The 26,142-nt window shown below is 35.7% G+C and overlaps 1 protein-coding gene across 3 annotated transcripts in view; it reads right to left on the bottom strand.

Moving 5' to 3' along the window:
• KITLG (KIT ligand) overlaps nucleotides 1-26,142 on the bottom strand; it is an 85,421-nt gene that overhangs the window by 31,195 nt on the left and 28,084 nt on the right. For 2 of the 3 annotated variants that reach the window (XM_012469367.3, XM_012469369.3), the window contains exons 2-3: nucleotides 20,160-20,273; nucleotides 9,613-9,675 (exon numbers count right to left, since the gene is read on the bottom strand). In XM_012469367.3, the coding sequence (XP_012324790.1) occupies nucleotides 9,613-9,675; nucleotides 20,160-20,273 (177 nt within the window). The remainder of the gene's footprint in view (nucleotides 1-9,612; nucleotides 9,676-20,159; nucleotides 20,274-26,142) is intronic. The other variant, XM_012469368.3, reaches the window with a different exon arrangement.

The raw sequence follows: 26,142 nt of genomic DNA, 5'->3' as shown, positions 1-26,142 counted from the left end.
TGAAATATCAATTAGAGATTCTCAGAGAGGAAAGCCCTGGCTCATAAACTATGAGGTTTCTGAAGAATATTCCTAAGAATTATTCACCCAGCCTTCCAATCTGATTAATCCAATTACCAGCATTACTGCCTAGTTTGTTTTTGTTTTACTTTCTTTAATTTGTGTCAAACCTCAGTCTTGCTGGAATTAGAGGTATGCATGCCTAAGGCACAAAGCATGCCTTTCTGCTTGTGCTTTCAGCATCTGCCTCTGGGATGAGCAATTAAACTCAGCCCTGTCATAAGAATCATCATATTTCAGACCTAAAAGGAATACTGAGGACCAGTCTCATCAATTCCATAAATGAGAAAACTAAGGCCTAGAGCAGTTAAGTGTCTTGTTCCAGGTTACACAACAAATTTACACAGAAACATGAGAAAACCAGGACTCTCGATCACTCATTTTGTTCTAGTAGCCACAAGGATAGTGAAAGCACATAAAACTGAAGTGTTTTCTCTGCCAAAGTCACTATGACTCAAGTGGTCTCACGTCTGGACCAGACACATGATACTTAGGCTCAATTAAGATATTTCTTGGGAACAGAAACAGTTAATTCTGCTTCATTTTAATCTAGAGTCATACCAATGAAAGTAAATTTCTCTGAGGAATCATGACAATTGCCATTTGTGGACTTTATTTACTACTCTTTTGGTTTTTATCCTTGTGGCTAGAAAGCTGACATTCTACTCTCAAACATTCCATTGGCAGGCAAATTTAAAACTTTCCTATAAAAACACTTTGCAAAATATTGCATGTTCATGTTGCCAGTGTAGTCTCCGAAATCTTAACTTCTTTTTGGATGAGCTGGGTTTTGTAATGATTTGTTTTAGTCCTGTCTCTGAACAATTAATTTGGGTCTTCAGTGTTTACTTTAGGTATCTAACTTTCCATTTCTTGTTTGAATTAAAGTGATGTCGAAACCTCAATCTGGTTAAGATGGTAATCAACCGAAGCACTATAAATATGTGTTGTTTCCCAGGGCAGACCTATAAATGGCCCCTAGGCAAGACCTAAAATAGAACAGAGAAGGAACAGCAATGGGGTTTGGGGAGTGAGGGTAGCAATGATGAACTAGAGGCCCAGTTTTTAGTCCCAACTCTATCAACTCATTTTGTGATTTCAGGAACGTCATTTAATTTATTCAGGGCTTCAGTTTCTCCAGCTGTAAAGTAAAGGGGCCTATCTAATCAGTGCCGGCCAATATGGGAATCCCACTATTCATCTGCAGTTCCTCTCACTCAAAATGCATTGAATGTGACTGCAGAACTAAAATTTCAATTTTACTTAACTATAAAGAACTAAAATTTCAATTTTACTTAACTATAATTTCTTTATATTGAAAAGTCAATAATTATCTTATTTAGAGGCTAGAAAACTTTTAAGTATGTTTGAAAAAAACATAAATGTGACTATCTTTTCAATGGTAAATTTTATAAAATATCTGAATATGGAGTAACTATTTCTAATGAAAATTTAGTGTATGAACGGAAATATGTTGTAGGTGTAAAACACACTGTGGATTTTCAATCATATGAAAATATAAAACATTCCATTAATAATTTTTATATTGATTTTTAGGGTGAAATGACAATATTTTGGATACATGGGACTAAATAAATTTCATTATCCTTATTTTCAGCTGCTCATTTTCACTTTTTTTTTTAAGTGGGTCTATCAGACAATTAAGACTATGAATGTGGCTTCCATTGTATTTCTATCAGGCACTAATTGCCTAGATAATCTGAACAACATCTTAATATAATCACTTATTATGAAGACAGGCCCCTGTACTGTGGTAGAGTACAAAAGTGCCACTTCAAATAGCATTTAATATCATATTTTATTCATTCAAATAATATTTTATGCATATTCCTTTTAAATAAATCCTTTCTATGATGTAGGAGTAGAGCCTCAGAATCCATGCTTACAAACAGTGAACTTACCCTGTAGCCACAGTTGATTGGATGATGATAGACACCTGACTTGGATGGGCCAATCAGAAAGTTCCTTCCAAAAATTGGCATTGATAATTAGAAACCGATAATTAGTCTCTGAGTAGGGCTGATATTGAAATATGTAAATCTGGCAGCTCTTGGGCAGTTACATTCTACCAAGTGATTGGAACAAAGGAGAAAAAATCTGCACAAATAGAACGAGGCAGAGAAACAATGATTCTGAGATGGAGGAAGAAAAACTGATAGTTCCCAATCCTGGTTCCAGTCCTTTCATGAGGCCTGTTGCACCCAGGCGCTTGGGTGGAATGCTATTCTTTAGGGTCCTTGTAATAATGGGACTTTTACTATTAATGAGAACCACAAGAGTCTAAACTAATACGATGGGCCCCTTCAAGACTTGGAAATCTAGCATTTTTGCCAAGAGTTAAATGTTTATTTATAACTTTTTTTTTTTTTTTTGAGATGGAGTTTCGCTCTTGTTACCCAGGCTGGAGTGCAATGGCGCGATCTCGGCTCACCGCAACCTCCGCCTTCTGGGTTCAGGCAATTCTCCTGCCTCAGCCTCCTGAGTAGCTGGGATTACAGGCACGCACCACCATGCCCAGCTAATTTTTTGTATTTTTAGTAGAGACGGGGTTTCACCATGTTGACCGGGATGGTCTCGATTTATAACATTTTTTGAGGAGCAACAATATACATTGGCTTGTCTAAATAATGGTGAGGAGATACACAGGAGTGAAAGATCTCAACCTTGCTCTGTAGATAGTCAAAATATAGTAAAAAGAGAAAACAACAAAATAATAAAGATGGTATCTGACAATTATTATGTGCACACTACATCTCACATTTTTTGTATCTTAATTATTTCTCACAATAATCCTTTGAGACAAATATATAACACTTAAAATATTAAGCTCTATGTAAGCAATATATGATCATGTACCCAAAATCTTCTGCACAAATTCCGTAGAAGTCACAAGATGATAAACTAAAAGATAAGGTCCACAGAGTAGGTGCAATGTTAGTGTTGCTGACCACCATGTCCCAGACATCAAGCAAAATACTCACAGAGTAGATGTGATGCCAGTTTCACCTGATCAAATGATACAGAGGAGAGAAAGTATGGTCTGAAAGAGCAGAAAATGACCTTGTGCGAAAAAGGAATCTTAAACTGACCTTGGAGGAGATGATCACTAAGATGGGTTCAGCTCCAAGATATTGCATGATTCTGTGAGTAGCATTTGGATACGTGGAGGGGAGAAGAAAGGGCATCCTTTGAGAATAGACACAGTGATTTTAGGAGGCAGTGATGCATGTAGCTGAGATGGCAAGTTTGTGTTGGGGAATAATGGGTATTCAGATGAGTTAGTTAGGGTAGGGTAGGATTACAGATAGTCATGAACATCAGGTCCAAGAATTTGGCTCTCAGCCTTTAGTAAATGGGAACAATAAGCAGGTTCTTGAATATAAAAATGACTCAAAGCGGGAGAACAGAAGGCTTAAAGAAGCTGTGATTCCTCAAAATTGCATAATACAATTCTTATACCTAAAATCTTTCAGAAAATGCACAAATATCTAAAAGAAGATAATGATGCTGTAATCCCAGCACTTTGGGAGGCCGAGGCAGGTGGATCACGAGGTCAAGAGATCGAGACCATCCTGGTCAACATGGTGAAACCCCTCTCTACTAAAAATACAAAAAATTAGCTGGGCAGGGTGGTGCACGCCTGTAATCCCAGCTACTCGGGAGGCTGAGGCAGGAGAATTGCCTGAACCCAGGAGGCGGAGGTTGCGGTGAGCCGAGATCGCGCCATTGCACTCCAGCCTGGGTAACAAGAGCGAAACTCCGTCTCAAAAAAAAAAAAAAAAAAAAAGAAGATAATAATGTTGCATTGCAGATACTGTGTGATGAGTTATAGGCACTCACTTCTTCATCATAACCTTGTGGACTATACTTAGTTCAAATCTGTGCATTAAGGAAATTACAAATGATTATATGCTATGGAACTTTTCTTCTTCCTTGTTTTCTTCACTTCCTTTCAACAAATATTCATTAGAGGCCTATGAGCATCCATCAGGCACTGAGAATCTAATGCAGAGCAAAAAGAGTATAGTTTCTACTTCCATGAAGTTTACAGGTTAGTGGAAGATTATCCATTAAAACATCCCACAAATACATACAAAACTGCTACTCTGAAGAGTGCTATAAAAAGAGTTCCCAACAGAACAGTTACATTTCATCAGAAATCCAAACTCAAATCTAAAAGAGTCAGGTGTTACTTAGACAGAAGAACCAATTAGCATTCCAGGTACAGAGAAAGCCAAGCAAGAAGAAATGTGGCAGCAAGGAACATGTAATGATAAGGGACTAAAAAACGATTTGGAAAGGTGCCAGATCACTATATAGTCTTGGAGGCCTTGCTGAAGCAGGTCCTTTTGCTGTTTCCTAAGAACAACAAAAAGCCATTCAAATAATATAAAGAGGAAGGAATGAAGTAATCGGATTTATTTCTTTTTAAATCACTCTGTTTATTCAGGAAGAGTCAAAACATCAATAATAAATCCTGAGGTATCAAAGAAAATGGAAAGAGCCCAGAGGTAACAGGGCCAGGCAAAAGGTGAGAATAGCTAAGAAGTGAAATTATGCATGCCTGAGGAAGGGTACTGAAGAAGGAAGAAGGCTGGAAGGCTTATTGTTAGAGTATTATCATGTGCTGCCAATCACATCCACATTTAGCTGTGCCTTTTAAAAGTCTTAATGAAAAACTGTCAATGATCACAAAGATTGGTTCAGGTAAGTATCATCAATAGATGCTAAATATGCAGGAGAAACTTTGATAAGGAGAAGCCTTGCTTACAGGGCCTTAAAGTGTCTCTCCCAAAATTGTGAATGAGTAAATATACATAAATAGCTGAACACCTTAACCAGATGATCAAAACAAACAGCACCATGCGAAGATGGACTCTGTGTGCCTCTGGATGTGGTAACCTGAGCATGCATCATCACTTACATAGCATTGTCACTTGAAATGCATAAGTTCAACAGAAGCATTAAGAAACATCAATCAATGTTGCAAAAAGAAACACTCTTCTTAAAGGGGAAGACTGTCTCATTCAAAAATATCATAACCAGAACCATAAAGACAAAGAAAGCCCGAGAAACTCTTAAAGGAGACTAGAGAGACATGACGTAGTAGCTTCCTATTGCTGCTATAACAAAGTACTATAAACTTGGTGGCTTAAGGCAGCACAAATTTATTATTTTACAGTTCTGGAGGTCAGAAGTTTAAAATAGGTCTTAATAGGCTATTATTAAGGTGTTCGTTAGGGATGTATTTCTTTTGGATGCTCTAAAAGAAACCTTTTCCAGCTTCCAGAGGCCATGTACATTCCTTGCCTTGTGAATCCCTCTTCCATCTTTGAAGCCAGCAGTGTAATATTTTCAAATCTCCCTCTCTGGCTCTGATGCTCCTACCTCCCTTTTATAAGGACTCATGTAAATTAGAATGGGCCTACCAAAATAAATTTCCCATCTAAAAATCCTTAATTTAATTACATCTGCAAAGTCCTTTTTGCCATGTTAGGTCATATATTCCCAGAATAATGTATATTTGGGAGTCATTATTCACATTGTATCAAAATGCAAATTATGATCCTAGATTAGATCTTATACTGGAGGAAATAAAATGCAAAAAAAAAAAAAAAAGATTAAATTGAAATACAGACCTAGATTAAAGAATTATAATTATTATAAAATTTATTGAAGTTGCAAATGTACTGTGTTTAGGTAAAAAACTATCCTTTACTTAGGAAATACATCTGACGTATTTAAGAGTAAATGGCCATGATGTATACAACTTATTCAAGACGTTCAGAAACATAATAAAACACACATGCATACATAGAAAGAAAGCAACTGATAAAGCAAATGAGGCAGAATGTTAAAAATAGGTGAATCTGGATTACAGGAAACGTGTGTTCTTTAAATATTCTTGCAACTTTTTTTGTAAATTTAAAATTATTTGCAAATAAAAAATTTAAAGAAAACTGATGAATATATACTTTAAGTAAAAATTGCAGAAGGAATAAGATTTAGTGTTTGGTAGCAAAATCGGTGACTACAGTTAATAAAAATGTATATTTCAAAATAACTAAAAGGGTGGAATTGGAATATTCCTAACAAAAAGCAATGATAAAGTTTAGGTGATGAATATTCCAGTTACTCTGATTTGATCAATATATACGGCATGCTTGTATCAAAATATCATGTGTATCCCAATAAATATATACAACTCTTATGTATCCATAATAACTAAAAATTAAAAAAATTAAATTAATGAAGAGTTTTTAACTCAAATATCACAAGCAACTCAATTTATGTAATGCTATGGAAGTTAAAATGAATGAAGATGTGTGGCAACAATACAGTAATGTCATTTTTATTCTTTCTACAATAACATTACTAGTAAATGTAAAATACCAGAAATATTTAGGTATTTTTTAAGGTTTGGAAGTTAAAGGAAATTTTAACAGTCTGCCAATATAATAGCTTCAAAGAGTTTAAAATAGCATTGGTGATTATCGTTAGATTTAAACAGTAAGTGTTTGATCATACCCTGCTATTTGTGAGACAGAATCTGCTAGGTAATTTTCTAAGAAGGACCTTGGAAAAGTGAACTCCCTTTTCCAGGAGAATTTAGCTGTTTTTAAAAAGAAATAAAAATAAGTAAAAATAAAGTGTATTCTATTCTAGAGCTTTCTTCTGCCCAGTGCCTGCAGGCAGAATTTTATTGCTTTGGCCCCAGAGAATCTTTTTGGCATCCAATCCCACTCCACCCTCTATTGTTTAAAGACAAAAGATAAGGCAGCTGGGACTCTGACCACTGGCAAATAATCAGAGGCCTCCCCACTGGGAAACTCCTCTGGTCTTGGCAGAAACCAACATTTCAACATGAAGGTAAAACAAAGGGTGAGACCCCTGGTTCTGCCCAATGTTCTAAGCATGGCCTTATTTTTCTTGTCCACGGTGGTGGCCAAGAAGAACAGTGTTTCTGCAGTTGTGCCAGGACAGCATGCCAGAATCAAATAATAGTAGACTTTTCTCAATTACAGAAACAAGCACAAAATATGTGGCAGTGAATCAGCTTTATTTTCACAAGCTTGGCTCTTGCTATCACCAGTCGACATTGAAATCTATGATTTAGCACAGGCTATGATTATACCAGCACAAAATATTCTATTTAGTTGTTTTCAGTTTAACACTTGTTTTTCAAAGAGCAGCAGGATTTCTTTGAGTGCTTGGCAATCACAATCCTAAATGCTGTTGCTGTCAGGAAGGATCTGGGATGGGTCTTTATTACCTAGAGGCTTCCCTTCAAACACTTTCCCTAAGTATTGTAATTATTTAGATCCTCACCTTCTGTAACCCAGGGTTAAGAGTCTGATGACCTGAGGGTTTCTTTTTAAGACTCTGTCACTTTCTAGTTGTATAACCTTGGGCAAAATACTTTTGAGCTGTAAATCTCAAAAGATCATTTGTAAAATAGGATTCATAATAGCTATTTTACCTTCCTCAGAGTTTTTCTAATCAGCCAAGAAAATTAATATGTGAAATAATTTTGCAAATGGAAATGTGTTACAAAAAGGCCACATAATCCCACTGCCTACCTTCCCAATTATTAAACTTTTCAAACTTAACATCATTGCCTAATTGATGTATGTTTGTTTCTTAAAGTGTTTGGCAAAGTGCTGGCTCCTGGTTAGTTTTTTCTAATTAAATACCTGCCGACTAAGTAACCAAATAATATAATTAATTAACTTTCAGGCTGCTAATAATTTTCCATTTTTATTTCCAGAGAACTCCCCCTAACTCAAAAGGAGAGACATTGACCTAGGCTTGAGGATAATTGGTTCAACATGAAGATACATTTTCTAAGGAATTCTAAAAAATCTTTAGGTCATTCATGCAAAAATGCTTACTAATTTAAAAAAAATGTGGCTTTGGCATTCTTCTTGAAATGACAGCCTTGTAGTCTTTGAAATGCATTTTAAGCACAAGCACATAATGATGTGCTTAAATTAGTAACAGTTTTGATGGACTGATTCACAAAAATTGATCAAAACCTAAAACAACTTGCACAAAGTAGATGTATACTAAGTTTTGGTATATTATGGAAAGATGAGAGTTGTATAGAAGAGAGTCTGGCAAAGTACTGGCTTTATAGTTTTAAATTGACTCAAGACACTCAAATGGTTTTAAATTTACTCAAGACACACAATGCAGTAGTTGAAATAAGCCAACATAAAACAACATGTCAAAGCATGTTGAAAGATGTAAGTGAACTTCAAAGTATAAAAGCTTAACATAAAATTACTAAATATGCAAAAAGCTCAATGTCTTATGTATGGGTGCACACATTGCAGTAAACATAAAAGAGAATGCTCCTTCTGCTGTACGGAACTCCAGGGAATGCTGTCCACATTACAAGCTCTGAAAGCACACATTGGAATGAAAAAGTCCAGCTCAGAATAACTGTTACCACTAAGAGACAAAGTGGGGATTAATGAAGCTAAGGAAGGCGTATACATAGGGCATTAGTTACACTTGTAATGTTTCATTATTAAAAAAATATTTAAAGCAAATATTGCACAATGGTAAGGTTTGATAAGCTCTGTGACGGGTATACAGATATTACATTATTTTCTATGCTTGAAATATTTTTTAATGTATGAATTCTGATACTATGTAATGAGAACAATAATTAAAATTTTTTGGTTTCAGCAATAGAGTAGTATTTATAATAGTAAACACATACACCTGTCATAAGGTTCTAAAAATCTATTGCACTGCTAGTAAATTCAGAGACGAAATATTTGTGTTCTCAAATTAAACAGATGAGAGAGGTCATCTATGAAAAGAATTTACATAAACTTACACTCAAGCCCTTTTTGGGGGGATGCTTAAGGAAAATAAGAAAGCTGTGACTAGGTCTAAAGAAGATAAATCACATTTACTTTGGGAGTACAGATGGCCCTCTGTATCCATGTATTCAACAAACTGAAGATGGAAAATATTCAAACAACAAGAAAACATAAAACAAATTTTAACAGCAGAGTATAACAATGATTTATGTAATATATATATTATATTAGGTATTAGAATTAATTTAGAACTCATTTAAAGTATACGGGAGTTCCCGTGTGCCTTCCATGGTGAAAAATAAAAAATTAAAAATAAAGTATACAGAAGAATGTGCATAGGTTATATGCAAATACTATGCGATTTCATAGAAAGGACCTGAGTATCATAGGATTTTGATATCCTGATGGGGGACGGAGTAGGGAGGAGGGAGGGTTGGAAGGTGTCCTGGAACCAATCCGATAAGGATACTGAAGAATAACTATACAGGTCTATAGTGCTGAAATGATCACTGATTAAGTTTAACAGTTGCTTAAGAGGTGGAAAAAAAAACCCTGCAAGTCAAATTCCAAAGATAACTTCTTCAAATCCTGACAATAAGCAAGCTGCTGAATAGTAACTAATGTAGTATCTCAATATGAACTTTCCCATTTCTTCTGTGAGCTACTAAAATGAAACTCAGAAATGTAGTTTACATACCAAAACATCCATCCCGGGGACATATTTGAGGGTTATCATATAGTCTTTCGGAAGATTTGCCACCTACAGAGACAAAAGAAAAAAAAAAAGAAAGAAAGAAAGAAAGAAAAAGAATTCCATAAGAAAACTCTTACACATCAATTAATAATACTTGTAGTGGTTTGGAAAAAAACATACAAAACTGTTGTGCTTTTTAAAGTTACCAATGGATTTCAATATTTACATGTATATTAATCTTTAATCCTTGATTTCCCTCTGTAATCAAAGGCACTCTTCAAAATAAAGAGTGACAATACAAATCTTTTGGACTCCAAATTCAGTTATGGATGGCTAGGTATAACCTACTGAGTTTTGTAAACATGATCTGAATTTCAGCTTCCATCTGTGATTTTGGAATTCCCCTCCAGGACTATTTTCCTACTTGTTCCTCCATAGAATTAATCATGAAGTATATGCTTTTTATGTCAATGGTTCTCAAAGTGTGGACCTCAAAGTGATGTGCCAGCAATAGGGAACCTGTTAGAAATACAAATTCTCAGGCCATACCAGACCTACTGAATCTTACTTAACAAGTCCTCCAGGTGATTCTGATGTGCACCCAAATCTGAGAACTACTATTGTATGTTGAACCTAAAAAATGATGAGTGAAACTTCAAAAGAACAATGCTACTTACGAGATGCAAACGCTTTACAACAAATAATTTAGAAAGATTCAGTTTGTGATGTAACCTAATTCTCTTAATTTGAGAAGTCTCAAATATTTGCCTAGGTTGTTTTAAAGGCTATAAACAACATCTGACTGACATCAGTCATTCTAGCATAAGTGAATAAGCAATATATTTGGGATGAAGGAATCTGGGACAAATCTAAACTCTGTACATTGGTTCCTCTCATTTATAAAATGAAGATCAAGATACCTATGTCAAATGGTCACTTAGAATTAAGATAGATGGATGTGCCAAACACTCAATCCATGTTCTTTACTGAGAGCTATATTGGCAACTGACTTTGGAGGCATATAATTCTGGTAAGTTACAGAGTTCTAGGTTCTCTTCCTTCCTACACACTGTACTAACTTTGCTGTCCCCACCCTTCTCTTATATCATCATTAAAATACCCAGATGAGTAATTTAGCCAACAATTGACTTAGCCCATCGGGTATTAAGATAACATACATTAAAAAGTGGTTTTGCACCATTACATCTTCAAGGGTCTATCTTTCTTTGTAGACTTATTTTTTCCTTCATTTTGTCTCTAAAAACTTTATTTTCCTTACAAAAAGCTAAGATCATGTGCATGTTTGCTGGACTAGGTCATCTTGTACAAGTTTACCATAACATCATATGTATGATTCTTCTTGGTCTTGTCAATAGCTTCTAGAATCTGAGAACAATTTATTGATAGATGAATTTAGGCATGGGCATAAGTAGTCAGATGGGAGCTAAGGTAGTAACTGATCCCATGGTGCTTACTACTATCCTACTTCCAGTAATGCCACCCACACTCATTTTAGCTCTGAAATGAGGCACTTGGTATGGTTCCTCTTCCCTGGGTTCACATAATCAGATCCCTCTGACATATTACCTCTATTTAACAGATGAAGAAACTGAGGCTCAAAGAGGTCAAGTACCTTGACTAAGGTCACACAGCCATCACATGTTAAATCTGAACTAGAACCCAGGTCCCTCAAGAGCAGAGCCTCCTTTGTCTCTTAGCTCTACTACGTATTTCCACACTCTAAACTCTCTGGGCACTTGTTCTGGGTATTTCCCACTTGTGAATCTTCACCATCAACCCTCTTAATGCAATCCTAAATAAAATATTAGAATCATTGCTGCTTTGTTGTTGTTTGTTTCTTTTTTGAGACAGGGTCTCACTCTGTCACCCAGGCTGGAGTGCAGTAGTGCGGTCTTGGCTCACTGCAGCCTCCACCTCCTGGACGTAAAGAATCTTCCCATGTGTCAGCCTCTGGGACTACAGGCATGTACACGGCTAATTTTTGTATTTTTAGCAGAGACGGGGTTTTGGCATGTTGGCCAAGCTGGTCTCAAATTCCTGGCCTCAAGTGATCTGCCTGCCTTGGCCTTCCAAAATGCTGGGATTACAGGCGTGAGCCACTGCATCCATTCCATTGCTGCTTATTGAAAACACATCTGAGCTGCCAGACATGATGGCATTTTTTCATTTATTTTAGGAGTTAACTCCCTTACTATTTACACTTAACTTTCTTCCTCTCAAAATTTTCACCAGGCTTCCATAATTTCTTTTCTCTTCTTAATCTTCATCCTCATCTTTGAAAAGCAAAAGGGTCTAGTCATTTTAGGTAAACCCTAGTGACAAAGACACAGCAGACCTTTTGCAGGTGTGAAAGCAACAACTAAGCAGCAATATTCTATCTCATTTCGAATAAACCAGGCAAGTTAAAGGCATTCCAGATAGAAAAATACAGCAAGAAGTGGCAGGTATTCTGAACACAAGCTGCTTGACAATATAGCCCTTTCTTAAGCATAATTTACATTATTTTAAAAATACAAAAATACAATAATTAGTATTTAGAAAGTGTGGGGTCTAAATATATGTCTAAAAAGTAAAGAAAGTGTAAAGAGCATGCTGACCAATTCCATTTCATGAATAATTTATATACAACTGTTGGTTCAAATAAGCCTTATAGAAGTTCCCTGACAAAAACACTGAAATCTGCACTCTACCACTGGCAGTGGGGCAGTGAGTAATAATAAAGTAATTTTTTCATTAAGCTGATTTACTGATATTTAATTTCTGGTGAGACTGAAAAATAATACTGTTGTTGAAACGTGCTTTATAATTTACAACAAGTTTTCATATACAGTCTCTACCACAAGCCCATAAAAGATCTTATTAAGCTTATTTTACAAATGAGATCATGGAAACTCTGAGAGGTTAACTGGTCTCCCCAAGGTCACAGGCATTAGAAGTAACTGGTACAGGTAGGATGCAAACCCTGGCTTTACATGCTGGGGCTCAGCACACCTACCCACAGTGCAGTCTCCCCGTTATTGCTTTCTTGGTTTTCATTGGTTTCTTTCTAATTACATTTGGAAGATAACTTAGAAAGTCAAGTTGTAGATATTTGTGGTCACTTAATAAATTATTGTATTAATATTACTTTCTAAGTATTATACAGGTTGAGCACCTCTAATCCAAAATCTAAAATAAAACTGCACACATACAAGCCATGTGATCTTTGACAAAGTCAACAAACATAAACAATGGGGAAGGACTCTCTTTTCAATAAATGGTGCTGGGATAACTGGCTAGCTATATGCTAAAGAATGGAACTAGACTCCTACTATTCACCATATACAAAAATTAACTTAAAATGAATTAAAGATTTAAACGTAAGGCCCCAAACTGTAAAAGTCCTAGAAGAAAACTTAGCAAACACCATTCTGGACATTGGCCTTAGGGAAGAATTTATGACTAAGTCCTCAAAAGCAATTCCGACAGAAACGAAAACTGACAATTGGGACCTAATTAAACTAAAGAGCTTCTGCCCAGCAAAATAAACTATTAAAAGAGTAAACTGACAACCTACAGAAAGGGGGAAAATATTCGTAAACTATGCATCCAACAAAGATCTAATATCCAGAACCTATAAGGAACTTAATTCAACAAGCAAAAAATAACCCTATTAAAAAGTACACAAAAGACATAGACATTTCTCAAAAGAAGATATGCAAGGGCTCAAGAAACATATGAAAAATTGCTCAGCATCACTAATCAACAGAGAAATGCAAATAAAAACCACAATAAGACACCATATCACACTGGTTAGAATGGCTGTCATTAAAAAGTCAAACAATGGCATATGCTGGTGAGGCTGCAGAGAAAAGGGAAAGCATATACGCTGTTCAGCCACTGTGGAAGGAAGTCTGGGGATTTCTCAAAGAACTCAAAACTACCATGCAATCCAGCAATCCCATTACTGGGTATATATCCAAAAGAATCTTTCTACCAAATAGACCCATGCATTTATATGTTCATCACAGTACTATTCACAATGGAAAGATATGGAATCAACCTACATTCCTATTACATGTGTAACATGGGAATCATGTGGAATTTAGTTAATGGATTTATAAGGATTAAATAACTCATATAAAATACTAAGTGCTTAGTGAGCATGGTATGTGAATGAGTATGAATTTCTATTAATACTAAATGCAAGGGAGTGAGGTATTCTAGATAGGGTAAGGGTCCTATGCAAAGGAAAACAAATAGGAAAGCTCATGATGTGTTAGGGAAACCAGATAAGAGATAAGAAATATTCTAGGAAAACTGCATTTGAGAGGGACCCTCCAAATGTTGAGCTAAGGAGGTCAAATGGGAGGTGGTAAGGTACAAGAGGAACAGCTCTACCACCAGAACTCTACAGCAAGTCACTTCTGCATAGACACATAGCATCATCTCTGTGGAACTTCTATTCCTTGTCTGTAAAATAAAGAGGGCAAACTAGATAATTTCTAAAAATTCAGTCTTGTTTGACTTACTTATATAAGTGGTGATGCAACACTGAACATGTTTCAGCAGAGAAGGGACACAATAGTAAATTTAGCATGATTAGTATGGTAAGACAGTTTGAAGCAAAGAGAAAACAGAGACAGGCAAAGGATTAGAAGACTACTAGGAATGTGCTGAATATACATTAAATATTTATATGGAAACTGGAAACTAGAAAAGCAGGAACCAGGTCTAGAGTCCAGAATGGTATTCCCTGTTGGTAGGGCTAAATGAATAAGTAACCAAGGCTACACATTTTAAAAACAAATCTATTCTCCTGAAAGAAATTCAGAGCAAAAAAAAAAAGAAATTAATTGAAGGAAAATTTTACCAAAGGCCAAATCATTCTAATGAGCTTTGCTTTGGAGTGCAAGGATGCCAATACTATGCCAGATTGTAAAATTAACTGCAAAAACAAGTTACTAGATGATGAGCTAACTTTGCTAGATGTGCTCCATTTACTGTCTTATTTGGATGTCCTAAGGATTGACCATGTCCAGTGACACTGGAAAAACAACCACAGGAGAACAGCATTCGGAAATGCTGGAGATTTGGCCCAGAAAAAGTCTTTGCAAGCCAAACTGGCACTGGCTGCATACCACACCTTGCAGATATTTAGACTTAGAAGAAAAGTAACTCAAAGTCAGAACACTTAACTTCCTCACTGATCTAAAAACCTTTGGATCCTGCAATTCAAGTGTCAATGAGGTCCGTAAATCTCATGAGATCAGTGGTCACTTGGACATATTTGCAAGACCCTAACTTCTCTCAGCTGTCTCTCCCAAGTCCAAGGCAGGAATCAAAATTCAGTAGTGATCTATGACTCCCTTGTCACTTTTATAAAATGCTGTGAGTATGTCAAATTTTCTAGGGAAAGAGTCCACCACTTTCATATCTAGCAAAGTTTAATACTCATGGCTGTAGAGGAAAAAAGCTCTACACTTCTATCTAAATGTCATAGTTCACTCATGTACAGTAGCTTACTATAATGTTAGTTGTTCAGCCTTCAGAAATAACACCCCCCCAAAAAAAAAATCTTTTTACTTTTTTTCTCCTAAAAAATTATCTCCCACTAATATTGACTAAATCTAACCAACCAAGTGTATTACCTATAGTTTTCAAATGTATCTGGATTTTTTTTAATGGTAACTCAATTAGTGATTTTAAAAAACTGGCAGGGCACAGTGGTTCATGCCTGTAATCCTATTGCTTTAAGAAGCCAAGGTGAGAGGATCACTTGAAGCCAGGAGTTTGAGACCAACCTTGGCAACAAAGTAAGAGCCCATCTCAAGAAAAAAAATTTAAAAATTAGTCTGGTGTGGTAGCAACTACTTGGGAATCCCAGCTACTAGAAAGGCTGAGGCAGGAGGATCACTTGAGCCCAGGAGTTTGAGGCTCCAGTGAACCATGATTGCACCACTGTACCCTAGACTAGGTGATAGGGACCCTGTCTCAAAAAAAAAAAAAAAAAATTAAGATGACAACATCAGGAGGCTTTTCAAGGTCATCTTTCCTTAGTAAAGAATATCTAAATAAAGATAACCATTTTTTCCTTTCAAATAGAAAAGATTAAAAAATGACAATATTTAGAGAGTGTATTTCATAGACATACTTTATGACAATGATTCCAATTAAGTAGTACTAACTGAGCTTCTACAATATGATAGCTTCTTAATCACAATAAGATAAGGTTACTACTATTCAGGAAATAAAATTCAGTAGGTTATAATGATAATTCATAAACTGTAGTTGAAACTTACATCTTAAACTACTGAGAAGGCATTATAAATTATGAACTGCATTACTGTGCTTCAAAGGTAGATAGTTATGGGGTCAAACCTCTACTCAGCTATTTCCCAAGTGATGATGATCAGGTTACTGAATATCACTAGAGCTCAGCTTCCTAACCAATATATTGGGGCTAAAAATAGGGAACTCATAAGGTTATGAAAACTAAGTAGACAATCCATACAAAGTGTTTCTGTATGGGGTCTAGGTACTCATAACTATTGCTTTAAAAATCCAAGGAGCAGTCTATGCACAGTGGCTTATACCTGTAATCCTAGAACTTTAGGAGGCAGAGGTGGGAGGGTCGCTTGAGGCCAGGAGTTTTAGACCAGCCTGGGCAACATAATGAGACCCACATCTCTACAAAAGAAAAAAAATTAAAATTCAAGGAGCAGAAGACATATTATCCAAGTAGTTTATTCTATAAAGGAAGAACAATGCTTTCCTAACAGTAAGATTGATACACTTGATAAATAATATAGCAATCTAGAGAGTTTTAATAAATATTATTTCTAATGGTCCTTTTTTAAAAATACAAAAGTCTTAAATTTAGCTTTAAATAGAGAAAGAATTTTCTACTGACCACAGGAGCAGAAATTGAAATGCTAAATATTGCAACCTAATAAAATAAAATTTAAAAACTACTTCTTTTTCAAACTATTATTTTTCAAAGGTCAAACAAAATTATGGGAAACCTTCACTTTTAAATAAATGATATGCATGGGTCATTTGAAGAAAAGCTTAGAATTCATCCAGGAATGGGGATATTCAGAGACTCCAGTTCTTCACTTTAATGCAGTGGTAATTCTACTTGAGGAACATAATATTTGAAGAGGAAAAACAATCAAAATTAATCAAAACTGTCTATTTAAAATGTGAAAATTTGTTATCTGAGGACATTTTTATTATCTCTCATTATGTTAATCTCCGTGAATCATGTATAAATATAGCCAACTTGAAATAAGTGCCTACCACAAGACCAGGGAAACAATAGATTCCTTTGTTCCAATCCTATCTTACTAATTTGTAGAATGACCTTGAAAAGACAGAGTAATTTCACCTTTACAAGATGGGGATGAGACCTTAAAAAACATTTTGAGGAAGACAAGTCATTACCCAATAGAAAGTTAAAGACAAAAACTTTGTTCTCTTTATCAGCAAAATCATATTGCGTTAAATTGCCTCAAATGAAGAAACAACATCATCACAAAGAGAATAGCAGGAAGAAGACACAGAGAAAACTAATTTGAAGTCTTTCAATATTTGGATTACCTTCTTATATGAACACTTACAACTACTAAAAGCTGCAACTTAACTGTCCCATAGATACAAGTTATAAAAGCTTGATTCATCCTCTTCCCAGATTACTTGACCCTTTCTTTAGGTAAGTCTGAGTTTGCCATTTAAAACAAGTCCTGCAACATTTTTTAGAAGCAAAGCAAAATGTTCTCTAAATAGATCAACTATTATGCTTAGTAAACATGCCAGAAGCATTTTGAATGAAAACCATGGGGACTGTAGGGGCAGTACAGAGTGTTCAAGAAGATATTTTAAAAAAAATTGACGCTAAAGTCATAAATCATGTGCTTCTGTGACATGAGAGTCACCTCAAACAAATAAACATAAATGTGTGGGCACAGTGTAAGTTGCCACGTAATGCAAAGACGGAACTGGTAGTGGCTGCAAAGGAATGATTTCCATTGAAGGAGTAACTGTGAGCACAGGCAAAAACATACTGTCAAGCCACTTTCTTTTCCCTCACATAAAATGTAGCAAGGTTATGTCTGCAAAGCAAATTCCTCTCATCCTATATAACCTCCTTTAGTCCAATCATTATTGAGTAATTCCAAGAGGTGCAACCTGAAAAAATATCATTATGGAATAAAATAATTTCAGAGCTGAAAAGGGTCTCCAAATTTCTCTGATGTAGTACTTTTTACCCTCTTTGGGGTCACAGATTTCTCGGAGAAGTGATGTAAGCTACACACTGTCCTCAGAAATGAACATAAGGCATATGAAGGCAGCACAATTCTGAGCTTCATGTGTAAGCATTTGAAGTTTATCAGTCCTAGATTAAGAACTATTGATCATGTCCATGTTCCTTATTTGAAAAATCAGGAAATTGAATGCCAGACATACTCAGTGATTGTCGAAGGCCACACCCAGGCAGTAGTGGAGCTGGTATTAGAACAACCCAGTATTCCTGACTTCCATCAAGATGCTCTGCCCTACCATTCTTTAGAGAAAGGCTGTGATTATCTACATCCATAAATCTCAACAGTCACTCATGTTGCTGTTAGAATAAATGAAATTAGTAAGTTAGGATAGAAACACTCCACTTCTTTTCAGACATTAAAAGACACACAATAAGCAATATGGCCTAAGCAGTCTTGATACTTCTACATAAATAACTTTTATGTAGGTGCTAACTGGAAACATTAGGGTTCTTACACCCCATCTCCACAAGTTGAGATTCAGTATTTCTGCAGTGATGCCCTTAGAGTTGAACCTTAAATAAGTCCCCAAGAGACTGTGATCTGCTAGTTCTAAAGTAGTGACCTACTTTAAACAAATTTTGAAGATTTGTATTGATCTGGCATCCTTATAAATCTATACAACACAAGTGATAACTAGTCATAATAGGAATTGAGATTAAAAAAGAGTCAAGACATTTTGGTTTCTAAACTTTGACAGAAGAGACCATCTAGAGCAATGGTTCTTAAACCTCCTTTCAGAAATTTGTTTTTTTAACAAGACTTATAGATATTTGGACCCCTTCCTCAGACTTATCAAAGCAGTTTCTCAGTGTGGGCCCAGGCACCTCTCATTTTAATCAGCATAACAGGTGATAGTGATGTTCACTGAAGTGGGGAGCATCATTTCTTCTTCACTCATCCAGCAAACATTTAATGAAGACCTTCCACTAATATGCACTAAATTTAGATTTTAAACACATACTGTCCTTTTAGTATTGTTTCTTGTATCACAAACTAACAAGCAACTCAAGGAAAAAATCATGATCTGTTTTTAAACAGTATGATTTTAAAAATACTCCCCCTCTCACCCTCATCCCGATGCACGTATCTGTCGGGGTATACAGCAGGCAACTCTTGCATGACTTTGCTCACAGTTCCCTCAAGTAAGATATATTGATACATCTGCTGCTGCTACATGGAAGAATGCTTTTAAACATGAACTCTCTGAGTCCTAAGGAATTTGTATAAATTGTGTCTGTGTGTTTCTAATTCTGTATTGAGGCTAAGCTAGCAAGACTTCAACCGTGGCCTTAAACTTCTGTTTTGAAGTTCTGTTATAAACCCCAAATAAAACGTATATACCAGGAAATATATATCAAGAGGAGAGAAGATAGAGCCCCTTCTACTCCTTATCCTTTTATCTCAACAAATAAACTTTTCATCCTTTTCGCCATATCACAACTCTCATTTCTTACCTATTCTCAAATCACTTCCTTTCTCTAGTCAGTATTTAAATAACCAGGAAATTTAAAAATTGCTTCTCAAACTTTGTTCATCCTGAAATCATACATGGTTCAAACAAGCATGTAAGATCTCCTCTAGATCGTTGGGAATGATGCATTCCAGATGTGTTATGCCCTCTCTGTGTCTTAATCTTGAGAGAAAGCATCTGGAGAAGCATAGCATGGAGCTGGCAGTGACTTAGGGGCAGCAATGCCAATGGCTTTTGCTGAGGGAAGAGTTCAATGTGACAAACCAGGGAGATGAGTCCCTTCAGCATGTGGGCAATGAATCACCTCTGTATGTTCCCTGAAGGAGCAAACACCCATTGACATGTGACAGGGTCTTCATGCTGATAGAAAGGGGGAATAGCCATTTCAGATCTCCTTTCGTTAGGCTTTTTAGAGAAGAGTAGGAAGGCATGTGAAGGGGAAATAGAACACACTGGGGAATCCACTGGAGAGATTATGGGGAACAAGCTGGGAAAAGCCCATCAGCACACAGTGAACTCTCCAAGGTCCTTCACTGCCTATGAAGGAGAGGGAGACCAGCAAAGAAGTCACTGCAGTGGTGTGCATGACCTTAAATATCTCCCTACCTGTTTTCTATAAACTCTTTATAGTAACCCAGTGATTCCTTTCCTCGCCTTAGGAAAACAGTACTTTGGGGCAAGAAAAATCTAAATCTTTGATCAACAAGCACAGGAAAAACAGCCACATTCACTGTAAAGTATTCCTTACTTACCAATTTAGTGACGTCTTTTACATTATTAGTCACACGATTCCTGCAGACCCCTTCAGTTTTGACGAAAGGATTAAATAGGAACAGTTGAAGATAAATGCAAGTGAGAATCCAAGTCTAAATGAAAACAGAAAAATTGCTTGGTGATCATCAGTTAAAATCTGTAACCATTAAAACTTTTAACATCTAATGCCTTGATGCACAAAAGGCCAATCTTAATATATGTATTAATATATGTCTTTAATATGTATATTAAAGTTATTGGCTAAAATGCAATGAAATGCTACACATTCAAGCTATGCTCACCAAAGTTTTAAAAAGCTTTTGGTAAAAATCCGTTTTGAATTATTCTCTCAATGAAAATATTGTGAACCTTTGTCAAAAACTTTCTACAACCAGTTTCCCATGGCAATTAGGAATAGACTTGTAGCAGCATGTTAAAGACTGAGCACTTAGAGTGTCTTCTAAAACTAGAGAATGCATAAAATTTATACCTCATGGCACCAAAGGAAACCTTCTATTTCTGCTTTAAATGTAGACTGCTTGGCAATTAGCAGCATAATCCCTGAGCACTGCTTTAATCTAATAATCTACAATATAGTACACTAAGTTAAAGTGAGAGAGATGCATATATTTAGATCTAAGACAGAATTTTACTTAATTTGTGAGACATCAAAAGAATTAATATTTTGAAACACAGCTTTTTAGACACTTAAGGAAAATAGTTCCTTAGCCAATAGAAAGGCATTCTGAACCCTAGTAGAAAGTAATCTGTCTTCTCTCTCTCTCAAACACCCATAACCTACACATCAGCTTGAAAATAACATTTTCTATCATGTATTATAGTTGTTTTTATGCATGTTGTTTTTATGCAAGTTGTTTTATGACTTATTTTTCCTTATTACACTATATTTAAAATTTCAAGAACTGATTTATTTTTGTAGTATCTTCATAACATCTGATTTATTTTTGTTGTATCTTCATAACACATAACACAGTGCCTTGCACATAAAAAACCCTTAATAAATATTTGCTGGGTGAATCAGTGGTCAAGGTAAAAATATATTCTGATGTTCAAATTCAGTAACCATTTGTTGAATATATATTATGAGACAGGAACGGTGCCAGTCACTAAAGTAAAACAGATGATTAAGATGCCCTTGAAACTCAGAGGCAGGTAAATAAATAACACCCACATCTTGTGATAAACACTTTGGGAACAACGAGAAGGAAGGAATTAATCAATTAACCTTAAGGGGGAGAACCAGTTGCAGGAAGACAGTGCCAAGAAAAGCCAGAGAGAAAATGTGACTCAGGCCAGAGTTAGGAGAACAAGGAGGATTTGCAAGGGCTGACAAAGAAAAGATGAGCGTTCCAGGAAAAATAAACCATAAGACAAACCATACAGATACGAAGATATCTTAAAATATGTGAGAATTCTTTTATGAGCTACCATTCTTCTGTAAAATCTTTAAATTACACAAGAGTCCAGATACACATGGCTAGAAATCTTCCCTATTTACATAGCTAGCCATATTTAAAAGGAACTGGATTATTATTTTCAATTAATAGCTGCATACTAACTAGATATTACACTAGAACAAATGATTATCATTCTGAAATTTCTAAAACTACAGTGCTAATTATATGGATATAGTGGTTTGTATTCAAAATTAAAATCCTTTTATTCCCTTACCACCATGGTCTATTTTAGCAGTAATCCTACATAATTCTATTTAAGGCTACTTTGAGCACTGTGAGGTCACATGCTTCATAGTATCATCTTTCTTAGACCACAATGAAGACTAAGTTGTATAAATCATTTCTGTTTGAGGATTCCTCTTTTTGGACAGACAACCCCTACATGCAGACTCTCCCCTAACAACACAGTCTTCCTTCACATGTGTAAATACAATTTATTAAACGTAGCTTTCTTTTATATTGTCATTGCTAAGACATAATCTCCCTTGAAATATATTTCTCTAAGGCCCTCTTTTCTGATGTGATTTGGGAACTTTGTCTAAGGATCTCTGTAATGGACCAATCTTACGAAGGATCATAATCATATTCTTGGCTTAAAGAAATGTAACAGTAGAAATTCTGTTACTGGTCTTCACGATGCCTTAAGCCTGGCATTGAATAAACACTAAAACATTTGTTCACTCATTCATCTAAAAAGTATTTATTGAGCATCTGGTGTATACCAGGCGTTGTTCTAGGTACTAGGCCCACATAATGAACAAAAAGACAAAAAAAAAATCCTGCCCTTATAAAGCTTAATCAACAAACATAAGTAACCAGGTTATACAGTATGTCAAAGGGTGTTGAAAACTATGGAAAAAAAGATTAGAGCAAGGTGAAGGGGAGTGGGATCATAATGCCTACTCTGCCTTACTAGCAGCAGTGATCTTGGGTTCAGATTGACAATCATAGTCATGGGTCATAGGAGGCTTTGCCCAGCACTAAGTGTACTACTGAGCTTTAAAAAAAGTTAAGTAACGAAAGAGTACATACAGCACCTGCAGAACAGACTCCCAGGCCATCTCTAATATCAGAAAGTCACTGAACACTTAGAATATGTTTGGCAATGGCAGGTGATGTTGGGTAGGCAGGACCATTCCTTCTACTTATGCCTTGTTAGTTGAGCAGTTTTTTAGGGATGTGGCATGAACTTCTACTTATCTTCTAGAGCAGCTACCCCCACCAGTACCGGTCTCAAAAATAAAGTATTAATACATATTAGTGCAAAATATGTGCTTGTAATAAAGCATACATCAGTGCCTGCTACTTAGTAACTTCAGCTGGATTCTCTTAGAGGAAGTATAGATGTACACCTAAAAGTTTCTTGAGTTCTTGTTGCAAGAAGGCTTATAGGTAGGGTCAAGTCTCCAGGCATCTGAGTCTAGAGAAGAGCCACAAAACTAACTGTACTCTCTTCTTTCCAAAGATTACAGTATGTGTGGAAACAGCTTGAAATTTTTAACAGGGTAATAGTGATAAATGTCTCCTTGAGAACACAAAATTTCACCAAAGATTGGACATAGCTAAGGCAGTGATCCACACAGACATCTGTGGGAAGAGTACTGCATACAGAGAGGAGAGTTGGTGCCAAGGTTCTAAGGTGTATTTAAGCATCTGTTATTTAAGACATAGCAAGAGTAAATTAGGGAGCAGTAGAGGATGATGATGTCAGTGAGACAATAGAGAGGCCAGGTCATGTAGGGCATTGAAGCCCATTGCCTAGACATTGACTTTTACTGTGAATAAAATAGGATTAATTGCAAGATTTTGAGCAGAGGAGGGATATGAACATACTTCAGAATAAAAATAAATGAATTCATTAATTAAATAAGATCAGTCTAATTGCTGTAATAAAAATAGACTTTAGAATGACAACAGGTAGAAAATGAAACAGACAAGTTGGGAGGTTGTTGATATAATCCAATCAAGAAAGGGCTATAGTATACACTGACTGAAAATGGTTAGATTCTGAAGGCTGTATCAGGAGAATTTCCTGACAGAATATGATTTGAGAGAAAGCATCAAAGACGACTATGAGGACTTTGGTCTGAACAACTAATTGGAAAGATGGTGTTGCCATCAACTGATATGGAGAAGGCTAGGGGTAGAGAAGGTTTGGGGGCATATCAAGAATTAAGTTTTGAGTATGTTAAGTTTAAGATGTTTTTGAGATATTCCAGTGATGATGCGAGGTCAAGATACTTAAATCTAGACTTAGGAGGGAAGTTTGGGCTGCAGATATAAATATGATAGCCTTCCATATATAAGTGGGATGCTAAGCAAAAGAGTGAATGAGATCACCAAGGGAGTGAGTAAAAGTATAAAAAAGAACAAAGGACTGAGAATGCTATGGTGCTCTAACCTTAAGGGATCTGGCAGCAGAGTTTGAACCCACAGAGGAGTCCAAGAGAGCAAAGCAAAAATATCATGGAAGGAAGTCAGGTTTTTTAAAAAGTACTTAAAGGAAAATAGTGTCAAACTATGTCAAATGCTTGTTATAGGTCTAGTAAGACAAGGACTGAGAACTGACCAGTGGTTTGGCAACATGAAGGTCATCGGTGATATTAACAAGAGCAGTTTTATTAAAGTGGTATGGGAAAAAGCCAGTCTAGGGTGGGTTTAAGAAAGCAAGAGATGAGACTAACCAGAAACAGTTAGTATGAATAGCTCTTTTGAACAGTTTTCCTTCAAAGGAGAGCAACTGGATAAACAAACACATAAATAAATAAAACCCAGGTGGGGTAGTAGCTAGCAAGAAACTGGGGGTGAAGAAAGTTTTATTTGTAAGAAGGTTAAAATACCAGGATGTGTATATGTCTGTGAGGATGATCCAGTAAGAGGAAGCAATTGGCAGTATAGGTCAGAAGAGAGGGAACTGCTTGGGCAACAGCCTTGAGCAGGAAAGAAGGGGTGAGACTTAGCTCTCAAGTAGAAAGTGTGGCTTTATATAGGAGTATAGATAGTTCAATGCGATCAGGCAGGGTGCTGGAATGTGAATGCAGATGCTGGTGGTGTCTTGGGAACAATTCTATGAATAGAGCTAAAAGTTATTGAACATTTACTATATACCAAATATCTTGGATATCTAATAACAAAAAAATTGACTTTCATATATCCTAATTTTAAAGATGAAGGAGTTGAGGTACAGAGAGGTTTGGTGACTTCTGAGTGGTGAAATCAGTAAGCCCAGGTCTGTTCAATTCTAACTCCTGTCCTTTTAGCTACCCTGCATTGTCCCAGAACTCCCAAAAATCTGTTAGATCATTTGTGAAAACTGTGATGCAATGGCAGATCTCTAAAACTTTAATAATTTTGCAAATATCAAGCATATGGAGACAAGTCTGTTCCATATTGCATGCCACAGCTGAATATTCTACATTATTCAAATCATCATAATTTTTAATATATGTCCTTTGATAGTTTCTTAAAATATATCAACACAGACTGCTATAATAATGGAAAAATGATTTCATCAGGGCAACATAATTTTTTTTTGCATCAGTTAAATTCAAATATCTTACAAAGATATGATTTTTCTCATTTTATAAAAATCTATGGGGTCAAGGCTAAAATTAAATCTCTATGTTAGCTTATTAACATTCAAATATCTCTGAAAAACCTCTATTTCTTACTTTATTTTAAAGCTATTATAAATAAATTCATATTGTAATTTAATTTTGCATATACTTTGTTACCATTAAAAATACCCACCTTTCATAAAATTAAAGAATTCATTCTGGTATAGATAACTATTAGGACAGAGCTGTAATCAAGTTAGAAATATTGAGAATTTTGCAAAGCATAACGACACCTCCTTCATCAGTATACTCAGAAGAGAGGTAAAATGCAGAGCTTACTTCTTTATACAAAAAAAAATTTTTCAGTATTAATTATTATACACAGAAGTCTTTCTAATATTGTTCACACACTTTGATTACTTACACAGTGAATTGAAATATTAAATATTGCTTTTCCTTGATGGTTCAGGTTTATCAAATACAAGGAAGACTTGCAAAGCATCTCAGTTATGTAGTATAACTTCCCTTCTCCAAGTGGTTCCAAATTACTATACTTGTTTGTATAACTTTTTAAAATTTATTTTCGGTTTCATTTGTTTGTTCCTTAGTTTTTCTGTTTTCCCCAGATTGTCAGGTCATTACTTGCAACATATTTTTACTGCTAACATGCCTATTTCTAGTCTCCTTTACTCTTGATGATGAGCACAACACATGTCCCATATGGGAGCTTACAGCAGGAAATATAATGGCCCCAAAGATGTCCATGTCCTAATTCTTGAAACTTGTGACTATATCACCACATATGGCAAAATGGACTTTCCAGACATGATTAGGTTAAGAACTAGAGATAAAGAGACTATACTAGACTCTCTGGGTCCAATCTAATACCCATGTTCCTTAAAAATGGAGACTATTTTCCAGCTCTGGTCAGAGAGAGGTGCAATGAT

Source organism: Aotus nancymaae, unplaced genomic scaffold (genome assembly GCF_030222135.1).
Source record: "Aotus nancymaae isolate 86718 unplaced genomic scaffold, 86718_ANA_hifiasm-v0.15.2.pri h1tg000016l, whole genome shotgun sequence".
NCBI lineage: Eukaryota > Metazoa > Chordata > Mammalia > Primates > Aotidae > Aotus > Aotus nancymaae.
Note: the sequence above shows the minus strand (reverse complement) of the source record. Positions and strands in the feature narration are given on the sequence as shown.